The sequence below is a fragment of the Heteronotia binoei genome, chromosome 17 (assembly GCF_032191835.1).
Source record: "Heteronotia binoei isolate CCM8104 ecotype False Entrance Well chromosome 17, APGP_CSIRO_Hbin_v1, whole genome shotgun sequence".
NCBI classification, from domain to species: Eukaryota; Metazoa; Chordata; class Lepidosauria; order Squamata; family Gekkonidae; genus Heteronotia; species Heteronotia binoei.
This window is the reverse complement of record NC_083239.1, coordinates 43,822,079-43,845,505: the sequence shown is the minus strand read 5'-3', so window position 1 is coordinate 43,845,505 and position 23,427 is coordinate 43,822,079. Positions and strand designations below refer to the sequence as shown.

The 23,427-nt window shown below is 49.8% G+C and overlaps 2 protein-coding genes across 6 annotated transcripts in view; one reads left to right on the top strand and one right to left on the bottom strand.

The window, feature by feature from the left end:
• CIC (capicua transcriptional repressor) overlaps positions 1-9,103 on the top strand; it is a 75,967-nt gene extending 66,864 nt beyond the window's left edge. For all 5 annotated transcript variants that reach the window (XM_060258148.1, XM_060258149.1, XM_060258147.1 and 2 more), the window contains exon 21: positions 7,858-9,103. In XM_060258148.1, the coding sequence (XP_060114131.1) occupies positions 7,858-8,195 (338 nt within the window). In that variant the 3' untranslated portion in view covers positions 8,196-9,103. The remainder of the gene's footprint in view (positions 1-7,857) is intronic.
• A 5,760-nt stretch (positions 9,104-14,863) lies between these two features.
• Positions 14,864-22,846, bottom strand: PAFAH1B3 (platelet activating factor acetylhydrolase 1b catalytic subunit 3). Its single transcript, XM_060257883.1, has 5 exons — positions 22,587-22,846; positions 21,693-21,782; positions 21,463-21,579; positions 15,724-15,846; positions 14,864-15,441 (listed from the first exon to the last, which is right to left on the bottom strand). The coding sequence occupies exons 1-5, from the start codon at positions 22,665-22,667 to the stop codon at positions 15,175-15,177; spliced, it is 678 nt and encodes a 225-aa protein (XP_060113866.1). The 5' UTR covers positions 22,668-22,846; the 3' UTR covers positions 14,864-15,174.
• Positions 22,847-23,427: the final 581 nt, after the last annotated feature.

Here is a 23,427-nt window from a genome sequence, read left to right as displayed (position 1 = left end):
GAGGTTTTTCACATCCATTTGTGTGGACCCTTTTTAGTTGGAGATGCCAGGGATTGAACCTGGGACCTTCCACTAACCAAGCCGATGCTCTACCACTGAGCCGCCGTCCCTCCCCAACTGAATATACTGAATCAAACCCACTGTTCCACCAAAGTCAGTACTGTCTATCCAGACTAGCAACTGCTCTCTAGGGTTTCGGGGGTCTGTTCATGTCTCCAACAACTTGAGCCTTTTAATTTCGCAGCTCTGCAGGGTCTCAGGCGGAAGTGACATCACATCTTGCCCAATTGTTTTAACAGGAGACACCAGAGCTTGATGGCAGATGTTATACCACTGAGCCACAGCCCCACCGCGAGGGCTCCCAATATCCTAGTGCAGTTGAAAAGAGCAAGAGTTTAGTAGTACCATCAACACTTAACAAAATTTGTTAGTCTTACTGTCCGATTACTTATGCATCTTAACTCTAACTAGCCCTTCCTGAAAACTAACCCCACCCCTGCTCTCTTCCTAAGGCTTGAAGAAGTCTGTTCCAATGTATCTGAAGAAGCGCGCACGCCCATGCAAGCTTATACCCAGAATTAGAGTTTGTTGGTCTTAAAGGAGCCACTGGACTCTCACCTTATTCCGTTGCTTCGGACCAGCACACCTCCCCACCAGTGTTCCCTCTAAGCTGAGTTACTGGGAGCTTGCTCACAGATCTTCACCGTGGTCTCTGTGCAGTCCCACACATGGGTCTTGCCACTGGCAACGGGTCCATACCTCGGAGTCTCCACTAGCTCGCCTAGAGCGTTTTTTGGCGCGCTCTCCCGCTCGCCCTGGGGAGCAGGCATCGACTGCGCATGCCTGGAGCAAGTGGGAGGCACCCCTCCCACTCAGTTTCTTCCTAACCACTGCTCAGACAACACCTACCTTGCTGCGTTCCCTTCTCCTCAGATTGTCTTTTTCCACCTGTGGTATTGTATTCCTTCTCTTATTTTCTTCATTTTCTTCTTTCTTCATCCTAAAAAACAAACAAAAAAGAGAGAGCCCTTATTTCTGCGCTTTCCTTTCCCTTTCCCCCCTCCCTTGTCCGGAGCGTATGGAAGGGAAAACTACTTTTAAAAAATGCCAGAGGTGTGGGACTAAAATCCCTACTTCCGATGGACATTCTCATTGCCTTTTTTGCTTGGGTGAAGCTCATCGGGTTGATACCTGTCCGCACTGTGCCAATTTTGGAAAACGCATGAAAAAATCGAGCATCAAGGCTCCAAAGTTTTCTGCTTGAAAAATCCCTCCAGGCCATGCCTCGTTCCGATTTGCCGCCTCCTCCACATTGAGCGGGAGATTTGGCTGTGTTGGCTGCTGTGCAATCCCTAAAAAAGCATAAGTCCGACAAGGGAACATCTAAACACTCCGATTCGGGACATAAATCTTCGAAGAAGTCCCGGCACCAGTCCGACTCATTGGCTACGGCTCCGAAAAAACCTCGTGACCCCATAGCCAAGTCGACTCCGGCGGCCTTATCGACCACAACAGGTACCATCTCCTCGACTCCTGTGGCTTTGGTTTCTACCCAACCTGGACTTTCTTTGGCTTCGACTCAACCACTAATACCTCCAGAGCTCTTGGCACTGTCCAACATGATTTCGGATGTCCCTCAATTCACTCCTAATGTTCCTATAGAGATTATTCCGATTTGGTCTCGATCACCTTTGGTCCACAGTGCTGTCCCTTTGGACATTCTCGAACCCGACCCTCTTACTGATCCTCTGATCCTCTCACAGTATCGTGCACAGTCTCTACTCCAACTCGGGTCTCTTCGGGACATTGGGGTTTCTCCCCTGTACCAGGAGTCTTCCAGTCAAATGTCCACTCAGCAACTCCGCTCTCATTCCCCGGTTTGTCGCCGCGATTTCTGCTTCCGCTCTCCATCTCATTGCGACTTATCGCGACTACTGTCGCGCCGGTTGGTACGAATACTCCTCGGTCTCTAGATCTCCATCTCCTCGACACGTCGAGTCTATCATTGCTACTCGCGCTCACCTTCGGATGAGGGATTCAGATGTTCTCGGTACCGTGAACTAGATGTCACTTCTCATAGAGACTTCAAAGCTGCACTTCCTTGACTCCGTGACCTCGAACCCTCACCATCTCGAACCCAAGACATCGACTACCTTTCGTCTCAATACCGTGAACCTTCTCGGTGCTGTGAGTCTCACATGCCACCTGGAATCCATTATGCTCCAACTTGCTTTACTATGCCTGCGGTACCTGCCACGACTTCAAGCACTCTGCCATCACGACCTAAGCCTCTTCAAACCTCGCCCTCTAATATTATTCCTCCTCGAGAGGACTCTGAGGCTGCACCAACTAAACCCAACACACCTCCTCGGGACCCAGACGACTCTGAATCCAAGAATGAAAGTTCATGCACTTCCAATTCTGAACATCCACCGGGTTCCCCCAGCTCTGACACTACTCAACCAGACCATCTTTCCCCGTCTGATGGATCTAAAGCCTACCTCAACCTCATCACCACTGTGGCTGAGGCCCTAAATGTGACTCTCCCATCGGACTCGCCCAAGATTTCAGATGTAGTGCATGATCTAGTTCAGGCTGATTGTCCTACTGGATCACTCCTGCCTATGCTACCAATGCATTTGGAAGGACTTTGTGAGGCTTGGGACAAAGCTGCCTCGGTTCCACCTACTTTGAAGTGTTTTGATTCCTTGTATAGGATCCATGCTCCAGAATCAAAATTTTTGGCCTCACATCCAGCTCCAAATTCCATTATTGTCCATTCCGCATCTAAAGCGAAACCTTCAAGACATCCTACTCCACCAGATCGTGAGGGACATAAGTTGGACACTCTAGCCCGCAAAATTTACAATCTTGCCTCTACCAACTCTAAAATCAATAATTACTTGGCTTACTTCGCCTACGCCTTCAATCTTGCTAACCAATTCACACCACTCATCTCTTCTCTCCTGGAGACTTCTCAGAGGGTGGCTTCCAACTTAGTTTCTGAGCTCTCCAGAGTGTCTAAGCAGCAAATAAATACCATCAGGCATGCTGTTTCGTGCTCTTCTAGAGTTTTTGCATCCTCGGTTGTGTTAAGGCGCCATGCTTGGCTTCAATCCGCAAATCTGCATCCAGATATCAAGCAGACAATCTAGGACCTCCCCTTTGATGGTCTTGGATTGTTTCACGCCTCCACTGATGAGATTCTCACATCTATTGATGACGGCCGTAAGAGAGCTAAGCGGCTTGGAGTCACTCAAACCCGTTCCACAGCAGTCAAACCGGCTGAGACCTTGGAAACCAGTATATCAAAGGCATCAGCGTTCTCCAAAACAGTGAATACTGGAAGTGAAAAGCCCCTCAATCCAAGCAGCCTTTCCACCAGAAATCATGCTCTCAACAAGCCAAGAAGTCTACCCCGCCATCCGAGCAGTCTTTTTGAATTCGTTCCCTGCCCCTTTCGACAGCTGGATCCTCTCTATCAGACCAGACTTTTCCCTTTCTACCAGATTTGGCATTCGATCACCATGGACTCTTGGGTGCTCACCATAATTCGTCTAGGTTACGCCATCGAGTTCATTTTACCCCCACACCATCACCACTTCGTTGCCACTCCGCCGTCTCTTCATCTTCAGCAAGAGATTTTGGACTTGCTCCAAAAAGATGCGATAGAGCCTGTTCCCCATCACCACTGCAGAACAGGTTTCTATTCACGGTACTTTCTGGTTCCCAAGAGGGATGGGGGCAAGAGACCCATTCTGGATCTCAGGAGACTAAACAAACGGATAGTCTACAAAAAATTCAGAATGATCTCTGTTCAGTCGATCCTGCCCTTAATACCTCAGGATTCATGGATGGCTTTCCTGGATCTCCAGGATGCCTATTTCCACATGACCATCAGACCTCAACACCACAAATATCTGCGTTTCGCCATGGGACAACATTTCCAGTATCGAGCTCTTCCTTTTGGGCTGTCCACCATCCCTAGAGTGTTCATGAAATGCATGGCAGTGGTGGCTGCTGCCCTGTGTCTTTGCAGCATCTTTGTTTTCCCGTACATAGACGATTGTTTGATAATCGCCCCTACAGCACATCAATTTGTGAAGGATCTCAAAATGACCCTTTCTCTTCTGGCCTCCTTGGGTCTGTGTGTGAATGTTACCAAGTCGCATCTCACCCCAACACAGGATCTACAATTCATAGGTGCTCATCTTTGCACGTGCCCTCACCTTGTCTTTCTTCCCTTGGATCGGGCCCAAACCGTTGGCCCAGGATGTCATACTTTCTCTGACACAACCTGCAATCATCATTCAACGTCTTTTGGGCCTCATGGCTGCAACTACTTCGGCACTCCATTTTGCCAGACTGTGTATGCGGCCCCTCCAGCTCTGGTTTGTTCGTGCCTACCACCCTCGCATACAACCTCAGGGCACCATCCTTACTGTACCTCAGAGAGTTCTACTCTCCCTTTCCTAGTGGACCGTTCCGAACAACCTGCTCTGTGAAATGCCTTTCGTTTTTCCCCCTCCTTCTGCAGTTGTACCTACAGATGTCTCCAAGTTGGGATGGGGAGCCCACTTAGAGGACAAGACTGTCAGAAGTCTGTGGACTGTCTTGGAGAGTGCCATGCACATAAACTGTCTGGAACTTATTGCTGTTCACAGGGCTCTTCAGTCCTTCCTTCCGTCTTTAACTGACCAGCATGTTCAGATTACAATGGACAACATGGCTACAGTTTTCTATGTGAGTAGGCAGGGCGGGACCAAGTCCGTCCATCTATGTCTATTAGCCATAGCCCTGTGAGAGTGGTGCATCAGGAACGACATCTACCTGACTGCTGTCCATTTGCCAGGGAGAGAGAACATGTTGGCCAACACCCTCAGCAGGATTTTCCTGGACAACCATGAATGGTCCCTCAATCCACGCTATCTGCATCGCATCTTCGCATGCTTCAGAGTCCCACGAATAGATGTCTTTGCAGCGAGGGCCAACTCAAAATGCCATCGCTTTTACTCCAGGAGAAGCAACGATGCTTTTCTTCACGTTTGGAAAGGACCACTACATTACCTTTTCCCCCAACCCCTCTAATTACTCGATCGCTTCTCAAGATCATTCGGGATGGTGCAGATTGCATCCTAATAACGCCATGGTGGTCATGGCAACTGTGGTTCACGAGACTTTCAGCTGGCTCATCACACCTACCATCGCCTTCCTTTGGCAGACTACCTTCTCACCCAGAATCAGGGCCAGATATGGCATCACAACCCCCAGATCCTGGGGCTCACAGCATGGAGAATACGGCCGTAGACTTACCATTAGATGTTGCACAGGTTATCCTAAATGCCAGGAAACCCTCTACTAGATGTTCATACCAGTGTAAATGGAAGCGCTTCTGTTCTTTTGCGCTTTCTGAACAATCTGATCCAGAGACTGTGCCTCTCCCTTCGATCTTAAAATATCTTCTGTCATTACAAGTTTCTGGACTCAGTTATTCCTCTTTGAAGGTTCATCTTTCAGCCATCTCGGCTTTCCATCAGCCTGTCGACGGTCAGGCTGTTTTCTCCCATAGACTGTCCAAATAATTTCTCAGGGGCATGTTACACCTTCACTCTCCTGTTAAACCTATTGTGCCCGTTTGGAGTCCGTCACTAGTTCTGGCACAGCTTATGAAACCTCCGTTTGAGCCCTTAGCTACCGTTGATCTCAACCTTTCCTGGAAGACTACCATGTTGGTTGCACTCACCTCCGGCAAGCGAGCTAGTGATTTGTGTGGGTTCTGCTCTGACCCTCCTTATACAGTTTTTCACAGGAACAAGGTAGTCCTAAGGGCGGATCCGGCCTTCCTCCCAAAGGTTGTTTCAAAATTTCATCTCTCGAGTTCTACTTCATTACCAACGTTTTTCCCTGAACCTAAAGATTCTGGACAAAGAGCTCTGCTCACTCTCGACATCAGACAGGCTTTGTCCTTTTACCTCTCTCGTACACAACCCTTCCATAAGGACCCTAACTTGTTTGTGGCCTACAGCAATCCCCACAGAGGTTGTAAAATTTCTACCCAGAGACTCTCTAAGTGGCTATTCAATGCAATTCGGTTGTGCTATGAGGTTGCTAAGCAACTTTTACCGGAGGGTCTCAAGGCTCATTCGACTAGCGCGGTCTCGACCTCCTCGGCCTTCCTGGAGGGCGTCTCCTTAGAGGACATTTGCTCTGCTACATCATGGTCCTCTCCGTCCACGTTCGTCTCCCACTATGCTTTGGACGTTCATGCCAGACGTGACACCTCTTTTGGCCAAGCGGTTCTCAGGGCCATCTTCCATTGAAGTCATCCCAGGTGAGTGCCTGCATACATTGTAAGTATTTAATTTTTCTTGCCAGCACCCACCTCCTTCTTTGATCTTCAGCTTGCTAATCACCCATGTGTGGGACTGCACAGAGACCACGATGAAGATAAATAGGTTGCTTACCTGTAACTTACGACCTTCGAGTGGTCATCTGTGCAGTCACACACTCCCACCCAGCCTTCCCCTCTGCTGGCTTTTCTGCTCTGGTTTTGCCCACATAGACTGTCAGTAGTGGCTGGAAGAAACTGAGTGGGAGGGGTGCCTCCCGCTTGCTCCAGGCACGCGCAGTCGATGCCTGCTCCCCAGGGCGAGCGGGAGAGCGTGCCAAAAAAAGCGCTCTAGGCGAGCTAGTGGAGACTCTGAGGTACGGATCCGTTGCCAGTGGCAAGACCCATGTGTGGGACGGCACAGATGACCACTTGAAGATCATAAGTTACAGGTAAGCAACTTGGGTTTTTTTAGTCTCCGGCTCACACGTTTCTGTCTTAGCTCAGGAAAGATGGCCCTGGAGCAAACTAATTGATGCAGCAGCCAAATTGCTCGCTCACAACTTTTAACGGCAGTAGCTCACTAAGTAGAATTTTTGCTCACAAGTCTCCACAGCTTAAGAGGGAGTACTGCTCCCCACCTAAATTTGGTGTAGTGGTTAAGTGTGCAGACTCTCTGGGAGAACCGGGTTTGATTCCCCACTCCTCCACTTGCAGCTGCTGGAATGGCCTTGGGTCGACCACAGCTCTGGCAGAGGTTGTCCTTGAAAGGGCAGCTTCCGTGAGAGCTCTCTCAGCCCCACCCACCTCACAGGGTGTCTGTTGTGGGGGAAGAAGGTAAAGGGGATTGTGAGCCGCTCTGAGATTAAGGGTGGAGAGCAGGATATAAATCCAATATCATCATCATCTTCAGATAAACATCTGAAGAAGTGAGCAGTGACTCACGAGAGCTCGTGCCCTGCCACCAATTTTGTTAGTCTTCAAGGTGCTCCTGGATTCTTGCTCTTTCTACTGCTGCAGGCAAAGGTAGTTACCCGTCTTGATCGAATACATAGTGCAGTTTGATTAGTACTCACAGGTACTGCCTTGAGAGCCAGGGCTTTTTTTTTCTCGCAGGAACTCCTTTGCATATTCGGCCGCACCCTCCGATGTAACCAATCCTCGAAGAGCTTACAGGGCTCTTCTTACAGGGCCTACTTTTGGGCGATTGGCTACATCGGGTTTGTGGCCTAATCTGCAAAGGAGTTCCTGCTGCAGAAAAAGCTCTGTTGAGAGCACCGTATCTGCATGGCAGAGACCTAGCCGGAGAGGTGGGGGTGGAGAGGCACTTTTGCTACATTCCGTTGGCATTTTTGCCCTCCCGTCCGTCATCCCCAAGAGGTCTCCCAGGAGGCTGGGCTGCTGCTTCAGGACAGCGCACCTTTCCCTTCTGCTCCCATATCCGTCTGCAGTGGGGTGGGCTGCTTGTACGGTCATCTGACCCCCCCTCCTGCCGTGGGGCTGACGGGAGCCGTGTCCTTCCTCCACAGCCCAGGCCACGGCGGCGTTCCAGACCCGCTACTCCGACATCTTCCCCACCAAGGTCTGCTTGCAGCTCAAGATCCGAGAGGTGCGGCAGAAGATCATGCAGGCGGCCACCCCCACGGAGCAGCAGGCGCCCAGCATGCCGGAGCCCGGCAGCTTTGCCGGCCAGAGCGGCTCCGCCGAAGGGCAGCCTTCGGAACTGGCTCTGGCACAGGACTCGACGCCGGGTGGAGCAGAGGCCGCAGCCCCCCCAGCCCCACCTTCCACCGCAGCTGCCGGCTGGGACTGTAACCAGCAGTCTTCCCCTGGGGGCGGCGGCAACAGCAACACCAGCAGCAGATGAACGGACGGCGACGAGCGGCCGAGCGAGATATAAAACAGCCTTGCGGGGAGGGAGGGAGGGATCCTGGAGCTTTGCCCCCTCCCCATCTCTCCTCCCCACACATGCTCTTCCCCTGCTAACTTTTGCCTTCCCCAAAAGGGACTGGAAAGGGGGGATATTGGCTACCCTTGTCCTGCGCGAACTCTTCCTGGCCTCCCTCCTCATGCTCCTCCTTGGCTATTTTGCTGGTTGGGCGGGGGGGGGGGGTTGTGGGCTCCTTCGGGTCCCTCCCACGGACAGGAGGGGTGGCACGGGGGAAATAGCAGCCATTCCAGGACATGAGCGGAGATGCCCGTGGGATCTCCGGGGCGTGCGGGGGAGGGTGCAGTAGATCGTGGGCAGCGGATACATGTCAAGCCACGGGTTCTAGTCCTCTTCCTCCTTTTAACAATGTTAAATATTTTCAGACTGTACCCCACTCCCCCCAATGCATACTCGTTGCTTCTGTGTCAGTAACCGGGGAGGGTGAGGGAAGTCTTTCCACCCACTGCAGCAGAGAAGGGAGGGACGTGCCTCCTTCACGGGAAATTTGCTTTTGGCCCTTCGTTCGGAAAGGCCTGATTAGGAGAGGAGGAGGCAGAGCGCGTACCGGAAGGTGACTTTTCCCATGTGGTCAAACCTGGGAGCGGAGTAGAGTTATTGGGGGGAGATGAGACTTTGCTGACTCAGCAGCGCGCAGCCGGAATCCAGCCGGGAGCAGAGATGGTCCTTGGGTGCAGAAGGTGACCCGGTTGGAGAGCTGTGCCAGCAGGCGGGGGCTCCCCCCAGGCGTGAGCGCGCTGGTGGCCGAAGCCACATGTTGACCATGTGTAACCCCTTCTGTATCGGGGTGGCCCCACCTCACATGCTATTAAAGCTCTTTAACAATCGCTTTGGCTGCGGAGTTGTACGTCACGAATATTCCCGAAGCATCATTCCTCGTTATATTTCAGTTGCAAGTTTGGGTAATTCTGCAAGAAGTGCAGCCAGAAGTGGGGGGGGGGGGGGGCACTGGGCTGCCTAGAAATCGACCCCCTAAGATTGTTGTGGTCAGGGCTCATTTTGTAGCCAGAACTCCTTTGTATATTAGGCCACACCCCCTGATGTGGCCAATCCTCCAGGAGCAGACAGGGTTCTTCTTACAGGGCCTACTGTACATCAGCGGGGTGTGGCCTAATATGCAAAGGAGTACCTGCTACAAAAAAAAGCCCCGGCTCTGCTGCTTTGGTTTCGTCAAACAGGGAAAGAGAGGAGAGAGTGGCAGCACAGTAAAAAGCAGCAAACCAGACAACTGTGCCAAAAACAATTAACACTCTTGTTAAAAAATAGAAAAGTATCAAAGTATTTATAAGTGCACGAGCATCCAAGGAATTAGTACGACATTTACAAGAGTCCCATAAAGAGTATGTCAATTTCGCTGCATGACTCCGGAAGAATTCTCAGTCCTCGGAGGGTTGCAACTTGTAGTAACTCCCAAGACATTTGCAGTCCGGAGCCTATCCACAGAAATCGGCTTCCAAGGAAAATCCACCTTCACGCGATCGCCAGTTTGATACCACGTTTCACTGCATAAAGCTTTTTCGTAAGCCGCATAAATATGCTTGTAGTGTCATCCTGACGTAACTCTTGTACACGCCCATTTCTGAATTCTCAAATGGATGCCTGTGTACTTGTCAATACTTTGATACTTTTCTGCTTTAACGGAAGTGTTAATTGTTTTTGGCAGGGGTGTTTGGTTGGCTGCTTGGTTTTGCCAAAGGCGGTGTTTTAGGCCACGTGCCTTTAAAGGGATAGATACGTGGTGCCTACAGGAGTCGAAAGCAGAGATCCCACTTGGGCCGCAGGGGCTGAGCTTCAGGTGTGTTCTGTGTAGGTCTTAAGTTTGGCAGCAGCAGAATAAACTGTGCACATTTGCATCTTTTACAGGGTTCAGAGTTCAGGCATGCAGGACTGGGCCGTCGACATTTAGAATTAGACAGGCAGCCGTGTTGGCCTAAAATAGCAGAACAAAGTTAGAATCAGGGGCATCTTTTAAGACTGACCAGGTTTCATTCAAGGTGGGAGCTTTTGTGTGCTTTCTTAGATAACAACGAAATGGAATAGACCAGTCAATGCGTGTAAGGCAAAAGGTTGAGCAGCAAGTTAGCATATGACATAATGAAAATTTTTTAACAGGTGCAAACAGAAGACGACTGCAGATTTATACCCCGCCCTTCTCTCTGAATCAGAGAGTCTCAGAGTAGCTCACAATCTCTTTTATCTCCCTCCCCCACAACAGACGCCCTGTGAGGTGGGTGGGGCTGAAAGAGCTCTCACAGCAGCTGCCCTTTCAAGGACAACCTCTGCTGGAGCTATGGCTGACCCAAGGCCATTCCAGCAGCTGCAAGTGGAGGAGTGGGGAATCAAACCTTGTTCTCCCAGATAAGAGTCCACGCACTTCACCACTACGCCAAACAGGAATAGCAAGCAAAATTTATAAAATGAATTATAATGAGGATAAATGTTGAGTTCTGCATTTAGCTAGGAAAAATCAACTGCATAATTATAGGATGGAGAGAATTGTCTTGGCAGTAGTTTATGCCAAAAGGATCTAGGGAAGGGGTGTCGAACTCATTTCTTATGATGGCCAGATCTGACATAAATGAAACTTTGTCAGGCCAGGCCGTGTTTGTTATAAAATATAACCCCTGGTAGTGGAGATAGGGGTCTTAGTGGACCATACATTGAACATGAGTCAGCAGAGTGTGATGCAGCAGCTAAAAAGGCAAATGCAATTTTGGGCTGTATCAACAGAAGTATAGTGTCCAGATCGCACAAAGTGATGGTATCACGTTACTGTGCTCTGGTTAGAACTCACCCTAGAGTATTGTGTTCAGTTCTGGGCACCACAATTTAAGAAGGATATAGACAAGCTGGAACGGTCCAGAGAAAGGCAACGAAGGGGTCAGGAGAGCAAGTCCTATGAAGAAAGGTTGAAGGAGCTGGGTATATTTAGCCTGGAGAGGAAACGACAGAGGTGATATCACCGTCTTCAAGTACTTGACTGTCATGTAGAGGATGGTGTGAAGTTGTTTTCTGTTGCCCCAGAAGGTCGGACAAGAACCAACGGGTTTAAATCAAGATTTTGGCTACACATTAGTTAGAACTTCCGGACAGAGTGGTTCCTCAGTGCAACGGGCTTCCTCTGGAGGTGGTGGATTCGCCTTTGGAGGTTTTTAAGCGGAGGCTAGATGGCCATCTGACATCAGTGCTGATTCTGTGGATTTGGGCAGATAAGAGAAGGGCGGGCAGGAAAGGCGTAGTTCCCGTGGCCGCTTCTTACACACCCAGGGAAGTGCTGTTCACCACTTTGGGGTGAGGCAGCGATTTTTCTCCAGGCCGGTTTTGCCAGGGATCCTGGAGGGTGTTGTTTTTTGGACCTCTTCTGGGCATGGAGCGGGGTCATGGGGTGTGTGGGAGGGTGGTACTTATGAGTTTCCTGCATTGTGCTTGTGGGGGGGAGGTTTGGACTAGATGACTGCCTCGAGGACCCTTCCAACTCTTATGATTCTAATAGTCATTGCATTAAAGAACAATCACGTTTCCAATCTACTATTCCAAGTAAGAAAGAAAGACACTAAAATAAAGAGAATGTACAACCCTTCTTGGTGAGATGTAACGACTACACTCCAGAGAAAAGAAAAGAAAAGAAAAGAAAAGGATGCTGTTAGCTGTTTCCATGCTTGAGAAGGAGACAGATGGGAGTGTCAACAATAGGGACTCAGTTAATTACTTTTAGCACTCCACAATTAAGATACATTTGCACATCTGTTTCCAGTTTTGACATATTTATTGCTTCACTGAGTTTGCCCCGGAATTAAATCCAAGCAGGGGCGACTTTATAAACTCAGCTAGCCGTTCCTGTTTACACCTGCTAAAAGATCTTCATTATGCGGTATGCTGATTTGCTGTTTGACCTCTGCGTTTTATGTATGAACTGGTCAATTTCATTTCATTGTACCTGAGGAAGTAGGCAGGCACATGAAAGCACCTACCTTGAATAAAACTTCATTGCTCTTAAAAGTGCCACTGGACTCAAAACTTTGTCCTGGCATTGAGAACTGTGGACTTCTTTAACCAAACAACTGTCTTTCGGGCTTCTTTCTCCCTGACCTGCAAACTGTAACTTCACCTCCCCTCCCCCTGCTGGATTTTGTTGTTTTCTTCGTTTCCTTTTCCAGGATCGTATTCAGGCCCCAAAGAAGGCCCAGCGTCCCATACTTTGAGCAACGGAGAAGGAATAAGCCTGCAGGGGCCCCCAGTTGAGGGTAGTTTATTTAATCATTTATACCCCACCTCTTCCCTAAGAGCCAGTTTGGTGGAGTGGTTAAGTGTGTGGGCTCTTATCTGGGAGAACCAGGTTTGATTCCCCACTCCTCCACTTGCAGCTGCTGGGATGGCCTTGGGTCAGCCAGAGCTCTGGCAGAGGTTGTCCTTGAAAGGGCAGCCTCTTATCTGGGAGAACCGGGTTTGATTCCCCAGTCCTCCACTTGCAGCTGCTGGGATGGCCTTGGGTCAGCCAGAGCTCTGGCAGAGGTTGTCCTTGAAAGGGCAGACTCTTATCTGGGAGAACCGGGTTTGATTCCCCAGTCCTCCACTTGCAGCTGCTGGGATGGCCTCCTTGGGTCAGCCATAGCTCTCACAAGAGTCGTCCTTGAAAGGGCAGCTTCTGGGAGAGCCCTCTCAGCCCCACTCACCTCACAGGGTGTCTGTTGGGGGGGGTGGGGTGGAGATTGTAAGCCGCTCTGAGTCTCTGGTTCAGAGAGAAGGGCAGGGTATAAATCTAATTTCTTCTAGTGTGGATATTGGTTTTCATCTTTCCTCCATTTTATTCTCCATTCAGTGCAGAAGCATCATCCCTCTATCAATTTGCGTCTAAAAGCTCAGAAACCCATCCGCAAGAGATTAGCTCTATTAGTTGCCCTGGCAAACATGCCAGAGCGGCAGGATTCTGACCTGTGACTTGCATGGCTGTGCGAATTCCCTCACATGCTAGGAGTCATGTGCGTTTGGACTAAAGTGCCTTCTGCCCCTCTGGTGGGGAGGGGCTTTCTGTGATAATCCAGGGCAGATCTCGCCAGTCCAGCTGGCTGTTCCTTCCAGGAAACTCCCTTAGATCAGCAAAGCAGCCAGTGAGAACTAAGAGAGGGGCAAGTGGAACCTCTCCGTCCTTTTAATCTTTGGGAGCCACCAAAGCTTAGTACAATGAATTTGTGAAGGCCCTAACCCACAGGTGGCCAAACTGTGGCTTGGGAGCCACATGAGGCTCTTTCACACATATCGTGTGGCTCTCAAAGCCCCCCCCCCCTGCTTTGGCCAGCTTGGAGAAGGCATTTCTCTCTTTAGATCACTTCTCCAAATGAAGCCAGGCAGTTGCTTGGAGAATGCATTTAAAGTTTAAAAGTTGCTTTCTTTCCACCTTTCCTTCCAGCTCTCAAGCATCTGACATTAGAACATAAGAGAAGCCATGTTGGATCAGACCAATGGTCCATCCAGTCCAACACTGTGTCACACAGTGGCCAAAAACCCAGTGCCATCAGGAGCTCCACCAGTGGGGCTAGAAGCCCTCCCACTGTGCCCCCCCCAAGCACCCAGAATACAGAGCATCACTGCCCCAGAGAGTTCCAACAATAAGCTGTGGCTAATAGCCAGTGATGTACCTCTGCTTCATATGCTTATCCAGTCGCCTCTTGTAGCCACCACTACCTCCTGTGGCAGTGAATTCCACATCAATCACCCTTTGGGTGAAGGACTTCCTTTTATCTGTTCTAACCCAACTGCTCAGCAATTTCATTGAGTGCCCACGAGTTCTCGTATTGTGAGAAAGGGAGAAAAGTACTTCTTACTCTACCTTTTCTATCCCATGCATAATCTTGTAAACCTCTTATCATGTCACCCCGCGGCTGACGTTTCTCCAAGCTAAAGAGCCCCAAGCGTTTTAACTTTTCTTCATAGGGACAGTGTTAATCATTCTAGTTGCCCTTTTCCAAAGCCATATCTTTTTTGAGGTGTAGTGACCAGAATTGTACACAGTACTCCAAATGAAGCCGCACCATCGATTTATACAGGGGCATTATGATACCGGATGATTTGTTTTCAGTTCCCTTCCTAATAATTCCCAGCATGGCATTGGCCTTTTTTATTACAATTGCACACTGTCTCGACATTTTCAGTGAGTTATCTACCATGACCCCAAGTTCTCTCTCTCGGTCAGTCTCTGCCAGCTCACACCCCATCAACTTGTATTTGTAGCTAGGATTTTTGGCCCCAATGTGCATTACTTTGCACTTGGCCTCATTGAACCTCATTTGCCACGTTGATGCCCACTGACCCGGCCTCGACAGATCCCTTTGGAGTGCCTCACAATCCTCTCTCGTTCTCACCACCCTGAACAATTTAGTGTCATCTGCAAACTTCACTGCTTACTCCCAACTCCAAAACATTAATGAACAAGTTAAAGAGCATGGAACTGATGACATTCATGTCTTGTGGCTCAAACGTGTGATGCAAGTTTGGCCACTCCTGCCCTAACCTTTCACTCACCCTTCCAACCACCACCACCGCTGGTGGGGGGGGGGGGGGGAGAGAAGAAAGTACTCAAACACACCGCATTTGGAAATATGCACCATTTTTATTAAGTAAACAAAAAGCAAGTTTCCTCTGGCTCGTTCTCTGCTCAACTTCTTGGCGTTTTTGTCAGCCGACGCGCTTTCTGACACCACCCTGTCACCCAGCAGCTTCAACTGTTTCAAGAACCGAATGCCCAGGCGAACGTATCCAATTTGGTCAGGTGGGTGAAGGAGAGGAACCTCTGGATGATCTGTGTTTAAGGAAGACCGAAGGCGGGCCGTGGTCCCGCTTCCTTGGGCCCAGAGAGGGGGGGGGGGAGCCCTCCGTCCCTGCCGAACAGGAAGCAGAGCGGTCAAGAGGCCTTGGTGTTGCGTTCTCCCAGCATGCTCAGCAGCAGCCGGTGCAGCGCCGGGCAGAAGCGGGCGTAGCCGTGGCGGCTCAGGTGGAGGTAATCGTACATGTCGTGGTGACTGATGGTCCCGTCCGAGTGCACGAAGCCCGGGTCGGCGTTGAGGAAGGTGGCGTTGGGCAGCTGCGGCACCTTGGCCTCCAGCAGTTCGTTCACTCGCTGGTTCTTCTCCCGGAGCGGGTTGGGGTTCTTCCCTCGCGGAAGCAAACCCTAGACCAAGACAGAAGTGACAAAGGCAAGTCTAAAGCAGGTCGGGGGGGGGGGGGGTAGCCCTAAGGCTCTTTTTCTAGCAGGAGCTCCTCTGCATATTAGGCCACGCCTCCCCTGATGTAGCCAATCCTCCAAGTGCTTACAGGGCTCTTAGTACAGGGCCTACTGTAAGCTCCGGGATGATTGGCTACATCAGGGAGGCGTGGCCTAATATGCAAAGTAGAAAAAGAGCCCTGGGCAGCCCCACCCCCTAGAGATCCGCACCCAGAGCTCTGCACTCACCAAGACGACCACGCGGGCCTGCGGCTGCTGCTGCTGGATGACACGCACGATGGCCTCTATGCCAGCTGCCACCTGCTCCGCGGTGTGGCCGTGGTTGTTGGTGCCCACGCCGACGACCACAATCTTGCGGAGGGGGAGAGAAAGCAAAACAAGAACGTTTTAGCGGCTTTGCTCACCGCAGCCATTCCTTCTGCAAAATCCCCCTAATGCAAGAACTACTGCCTGCCTTCTGCAGGTTTTGGTTTGGCTGCCAAGATGTGCAAAACTTGGAATGTTATAGCAGTAATTCTTTCCCCCCTAAAAGCCACTTACTAGTTTTTAGAGGTGGGGATTGAGAGACCTTTGCAGAAAGAGCAGAGGCCAAGGGGAAAAAACCCATAAAAAGTGTCACAGGATATAGATCAGGGGCGTCAAACACGCGGCCTGTGGGTGAGACAAGGCTCCTGGAGGGCTCCTATCAGGCCCACGAGCAAGTCTGATTCCTTCTCCCTCTCTCTTGCTTCTTTTTGTGTCACAGCTTGCCTTGTCAGGATTTCTCAATCACACAGGAGCTACAGAGCAAAGCCTCTTGTTTTCTCCATTGGCTGAGGCTCCTCTCTTGGGGAGGGAGAGCTTGCTTTGATACCACAATACTGCAAGAGTGCTAATACTTTAAGCATGTTTTATTTTAGGTTAAAAAAAAATCTTTTGTGTTTGTGCGCTTCATAAAGTTTACATCTCTGCTGCCTGCTGTTACATTTCATGACACGCACGGCCCGGCTTGACAAGGTCTCATTTATGTCAGATCCGACCCTTATAACAAATGAATTCGTTAACCCTGATATAGATGACCAGGGAAAGAGGATCCCAGCAGGGATCTGATGCATTCTGAAAACAATGGATTTCATTAAACATAATTTGGGAGCAGAAGAATTCACCAACCAGACAAATCTCGGCTTCTGTTTTCTTTCCTGGTTCTTGTCCTGGGGTGTCTAACTCATTTGTTATGAGGACATAAATGAGACCTTGTTTTATTTATTTATTTATGATTTATATCCCGCCCTTCCCACAAAGATGGCTCAGGGCGGCTCACAACAGATAATAAAACAAAAAATTAAATTAACATTTAAATATATAAGCAGTTAAAACAGTCAAAACATTTAAAACCTTAAAACATCAAACCTTATAACAGTATAAATAGCAAGAATCTGGTAAGCTACACTACTTTCCCATATCAGTTAGGTGTAAGCTAGCCGGAAGAGGGTTGTCTTACAGGCCCTGCGGAACTGAATAAGGTCCCGCAGGGCCCTCACCTCCTCCGGTAGCTGGTTCCACCACGTAGGGGCCATAACAGAGAAGGCCCTGTCCCTAGTCGATTTAAGGCGGGCTTCTTTTGGCCCAGGGATAGCGAGAAGGTTTTGGGTTCCCCACCTCAGTACTCTCTGGGGAACATGTGGGGGGAGACGGTCCTTCAGGTAGGCAGGTCCCAGGCCATATACGGCCGGGCCATGTCAGGCCAGGCCACGCGTGTATCTATTTAAGATTAGGCAGCAGAGATTAAAAAAACCTTAAAACATGCTTAAAACGTTAGCATTTATTGGTCTTAAAAGATGCTTTCTTTGTATTTCTTCCATGGGATCCAGGGAACTGAGCAAAGGAAGCTCTGGCTCTTTCCTTCCCCAGGGGACCAGGATGGGAAGGAGCCTCAGCCAATAGAAGGAAGAGAGGCTTGGCTCAGTAGCTCTGTGATTGAGAGAGCCTGGCAAAGCAAGCTCTGCTTCCCCGCCCCCTTCCTCCCCGAGGGAGGCGCCTCAGCCAATGGAGAAAATAGGTTTTGCTCTGTAGCTCCTGTGTGATTAAGCAAGCTGTGATGCAGAAGGGAGCAAGAGACAGGAAGAAGGAAGCAGATGACAGCCAGTTGCTTGAGGGCCTGATAGGAGCCTCGGGGGGCCTGATTTGGCCACCAATGCCATCATAGATGATGAGAGAGAAAACAGTGAAACAGGAGTTCAGTTTCTCCTTCTAGCTTGCGCACATGAAACTGCCTTATACTGAATCGGGCCCTTGGTCCATCAAGGTCAATATTGCTTACTCAGACTAGCCTGGCTCTTCAGGGTTCTCGGGCAGAGGTCTTTTCCATTCCCGACAACCTGGTTGTTTTGACTGGAGATGGTGGGGATTGAACCTGGGACCTTCCATGCGCCAAGCAGAGGCTCTGCCACTGAGCAACGGCCCCTCTCCAAAATAAACCATAATTATGCAAGATGGATTTGGCACATGCCTATTTTAGTTTGTATGCACTGCCAAAGAGTTCCGGCTATTCGGGGGGGGGGGGGGGAGGCACTCTATTGATACTGTTCCTTGGCTGCTGCGGCTGATATAATTTCCTAATCGTTCCCTCCCAGGCTTGCAAAAAGGAAAGAACAAAATTTGTTCTCAAAAATCTTATTTCTGGAGGGAGAATAAATTGGAAAAACCATTTCAAGCAAATCTGCATGATTTATTTGGTCCTCCTTGGGTGCAGAACAGATGCACCCCTCCTCTCAAAACAGTTGCATTAGCTATATCGGTTATCTTTTGGGGGAAAAGAAACTGAGACTTTCTAGACTTACTGTTCCCCTACATTGGGTGTGCAAGCTCCGTGCAGTGTGTCCCCTCCCTCCTGCCAGTTTGGTGTAGTGGTTAGGTGTGCGGACTCTTATCTGGGAGAACTGGGTTTGATTCCCCACTCCTCCACTTGCAGCTGCTGGAATGGCCTTGGGTCAGCCATAGCTCTGGCAGAGGTTGTCCTTGAAAGGGCAGATGCTGTGAGAGCCCTCTCAGCCCCACCCAACTCCCAGGGTGTCTGCTGTGGGGGAGGAAGATAAGAGAGGTTGTGAACCACTCTGAGGCTCTGAAATTCGGAGTGGAGGATGGGATAGAAATCCAATATCATCATCATCTTGTGTCCTGGAAAACATGGTACCAGCCACTGGAAAATTTTTGGGTGTTTACCTTTTCTCTTTTTTAACTACATTTTTCCATTGTTATAGCCTAAAAAAAATCTGAATTTACAATACTGATATAAAACATCAGGACTTAAACCAGGGGTGGCCAAACTTGCTTTTAGTGTAAGAGCCACCTAAATAAATGTCAGATGTTTGAGAGCTGTGAGGCATGAATGCTGGATGCTACAGAGCTGCAAGACGGAGGGAGGGAGGGAGGAGGAGGGGAGGCGGGAGAGAAGAAGAAGACGACTGCAGATTTATACCCCGCCCTTCTCTCTGAATCAGAGACTCAGAGCAGCTTACAATCTCCTATACCTTCTCCCCCCACAACAGACACCCAGTGAGGTGGTTGGGGCTGAGAGGGCTCTCACAGCAGCTGGTCTTTCAAGGACAACTCCTGCGATAGCTATGGCTGACCCAAGGCCATTCCAGCAGCTGCAAGTGTAAGAGTGGGGAATCAAACCCGGTTCTCCCAGATAAGAGTCCGCACACTTAGCCACTACACCACACTGGTGGAAAGAAGGCAACTTTAATTTTAAATGGCTTCTCCAAGCTGGCCAACAGGATGGAGGGGGCTTGCAGAGCAGCACAATGCGTGTGAAAGAGGCACAGCTTGGCCACCCCTGACTTAAACCATAATATCAAAAAAATAAACACAAATTGTAACAATATCCAAGTTGTTTAAATAGCTGTTTCATCTTTTAAAGACACCGATTTTTTTATTTGGAGGGTTTATTGGGATTATTTCCTTATCAGCTGCATACGTCAAGAAGGGAAACCAAATAGTGACAAATCTTGATTCACAGTGTTCAGGGTTATTGTCTGTTATATTGTATGTTATTTGCTTAGAATGAATTAATCCCAGATGCGATTAAATCGTTGGGATATGGTGGGAGGATGTTTTTCCATCTGCTTTGCTGCAGTTGCAGTACGAGCCGTGGAGATTAGTATCAAGATCATTTCAGTTGTGTGTTTTCTTAAATACAGAGCTTGTATTTTATTTAGAGCAGCCCCGTGGCGCAGAGTGGTAAAGCTGCAGTACTGCAGTCCCAAGCTCTCTGCTCACGACCTGAGTTTGATCCCTGGCAGAAGCTGGGTTTTAAGGTAGCTGGCTCGAGGTTGACTGAGCCTTCCATCCTTCCGAGGTCAGTAAAATGAGTCCCCAGCTTGCTGGGGGGAAAGCGTAGATGACTGGGGAAGGCAATGGCAAACCACCCCGTAAAAAGTCTGCCGTGAAAATGTCGTGATGTGACGTCACCTCGGAGTCAGAAATGACTGCTGCTTGCACAAGGGACTACCTTTACTTTTATTTTATTTAGGTAGGCCTGAGTGTTTACCTTTCTTTTTAGAAAAGGGCACACCTGCAGGGGGCATAAAAGCTGGAAGCAGTGCAGGAGGTAGAAATGACATCACTCTACGTGTCAATGCCATATCCAGGTGGAAACCCAGACGTGACAGCACAGCAGGGGGAATTCCCGAGCACTGCTGGATGTGTCAATTTGGCCGGGCTTTTACTCATCTGTGACATCCATCATTTCTGCCTCCTCTTCTGTCCCCTAGGGTAGGGGTGTCAAACATGCGGCCTGGGAGCCTGCGTCCTTTCAGGCCCGTGAGCAAGTCTGCTTCCTTCTGCGCCACAGCTTGCTTTGCCAGGCTTGCTCAATCGCACAGCAGCTACAGAGAAAAGCCTCTATTTTCTCCATTGGCTGAGGCTCCTCCTTTGGAGAGGAGGGAGAGCTTGCTTTGCCAGGCTCTCTCAATCATACTGCAGAGCTACTGTGCCAAACCTCTATTCCTTCTATCGGCTGAGGCTTATTCCCTGGGAAGGGAGGGAAAGATCCAGAGCTTCCTTTGCCCAGTTCCCTCGATCACACGGAAGAGATACAAAACCTTTCATTGTGTTTGTCCATGTCTCTTATAAAGTTTACATCTCCATTACCCAGCATCACATCTTATGACACACATTGCCCGGGCTGGCAAGGTCTCATTTACGTCACATCCGGCCCTCATAACAAATGAGTTTGACACCCCCTGCCCTAGGGTGACCTCTACCTCTTTCTGTTAAACATGCTTCAGAAATCTCCTGGATGGGAGAAACAACTCATGCGAAGGGCGTTCTGTTTACTACAAGGGCAAATGCTTTGCACATCCAAAGTCCCAGGGGCAATCCCCAGTTAAAGGATATCATGTACCAAGAACTGCGGGAGAACATCTACTGGAAACCTTGGCTCATGGTTGCTAAGCATAAGAACATAAGAGAAGCCATGTTGGATCCGGCCAATGGCCCATCCAGTCCAACACTCTGTGTCACACAGTGGCCAAAACCCAGGTGCCATCAGGAGGTCCACCAGTGGGGCCAGGACACTAGAAGACCTCCCACTGTGACCCCCCAAGCACCAAGAATACAGAGCATCACTGCCCCAGACAGAGAATTCCAACAATACGCTGTGGCTAGTAGACACTGATGGACCTCCGCTCCATATGCTTATCCAATCCCCCCTTGAAGCCGGCTATGCTTGTAGCCACCATCACCTCCTGTGGCAGTGAATTCCACGTGGTAATCACCCTTTGAGTGAAGAAGGACTTCCTTTTATCTGTTCTAACCTGACTGCTCAGCAATTTCATTGTATGTCCACGAGTTCTTGTATTGTGAGACAGGGAGAAAAGGACTTCTTTCTCTACCTTCTCTATCTCATGCATAATCTTGGAAAGCGTTGGGCTAGGTGGACAGGTTGCCTAAGCATACGGCGCGTGTTGCCGTTCAGCCTCGTACCTTCGGCCGGATGTGCTGCAGCTCCCCGTCCTGCAGGCGCCAGAGGACGTGCTGCGTCGCGTCTCCTGCCATGCCAAAATTGAGCGCGTGGAGAGGAGAGAACAGCTCCCTCCAAATCTGAGAAGAAAAGGAAGGAGCGTCGACTGTCAAAGAGCCCACTAGTCCGTTCCACCCCACCCATCCCTCTTGCGGCTGGAGTTTGCAGGTCATGTCCCCCAAGGCTGCCTCACCTCAAACTGATGCAGAAGCTGCAGCAGAGAATCACCGATGAACACAACTTCGGGCTCCTTGTCTTTGCTGTCGGCGATGAAGCGCTGGTGCTATGTAGACAGGAGACAAGCGGAGGAGTGTCAAGAGAACGATGCCCATGGAGGAGGCAAGGGGGGGCCAGGGCTTTTTTTGTGACAGGAACGCCTTTGCATATTAGGCCACACATCCCTGATGTAGCCAATCCTCCAAGAAGAAGAAGAAGAAGAAAATACTGGATTTATCCCACCCTCCACTCTGAATCTCAGAGTGGCTCACAATCTTTCTCCCCCACAACAAACGCCCCATGAGGTGGGTCATAAAGGCATCTGGCCTCTGCTGGAAGGGTTTTTCTATGGCTCTGTCTCCCTTGTTAATAGGTTCACGCAGGCAGGCAGCTATGTTGGTCTGAAGCCACGGAACAAAGTTTAAGTCTAGTGGGACCTTGAAGACCACCAAAGTTTCATTCAAGGTGTAAGCTTTTATCTGCATGCACTCTGGAAGAAGTGTGCCTGCACACAACTTATACCTTGAATAAAACTCTGTTGGCTTAAAAGGTGCCACTGGACTCAAAACTTTGTTCTTCCTTGTTAAGTTAGGGATAATTCCGAACCCACACAGCAATTGCATTAAATTAATTTGAGCAATCTAAAAGAGCTGGGAGATCTGAGCAATCTAAAGGAATTGGAAGAGCTGGTGACAGGAGCTCTTCTGAAAGGTTCACAGCTGCTGATCAGTTCTTTCCAGGGAATAGGGACAAAAGACAGAAATGACAACTAGAATCCCACTTAGACCACCTCCCCCCTCTAATCCCCAGCTGTTTTCTGCAGCACCTCGCCTCCTAGTGGCTGTCTGACCTCCCCACCCCAATTGCTCACCAAGGACATCCACCGCCCATCTCCATGAACATCAACGACCGAGGTGGGCATGGCAGCTGGGTTCTTGTCTCCGTCACCCATGGTCTCTTGTGGTTCCTGCAAGGGGAAGGGAAGGAAAGGAAGAAACGGCACAAACCACACACACACACACGTCACATCTCTCTTCTGTTCTCCCCCTGCAGGGTGGGAGAATGGGCTGCACCGCAACAAAACGAGGAGTAGCCTAGGCGAGGTGAATCTGGATTGTGCTCGCAGCGGATCAGTCCAAAGCAATCGCTGCTGCAAATAATTCAGCAATCAAAACTGCTCGCATTCTCCTTCACCCCACCCCCGCCCAAGGCGAGTGGTTTAATCCAGCCTTCCTCAACCTCACAAAGAACCGGCAGGCCCATTCCACAAAGAAAGGGGGAGATGTGTCGTTTTCGCAAAACCCTCTTTTGCGAAAGTGTGCAAGCCCTGGAAGGTGGAGATAGTTACCCGGAGGATCGCGAGGGGGCTAAGCGCCAAGCGAGACCTATTCCTGCCCCCGCCCCGCCCTTCTCCATTAAGTCTAGGTGCACAACGGTGCTCCATTCATAAGGAGAGATTCCTCCCATTTGGGGTATTTACCTACCCTCCCATATAGTATTTTATTATTTTAATTAGTACAATAAATGCTATATCGGTTGCAGTTTTACCTTTTTAAGACAAGGGCACACTTGCAAGGGGTGCAAAAGTTGCCAATAAAACCCGGGAGCCCCAAGCAGCGCAGGAGAACAATACCTCTGCGGCTTCCCCCTCCCCCGCCTGCGGTCATAATGGTTCTGCCCGGTCCTCCCTCCCGCGCCTATTGGTACGGTCC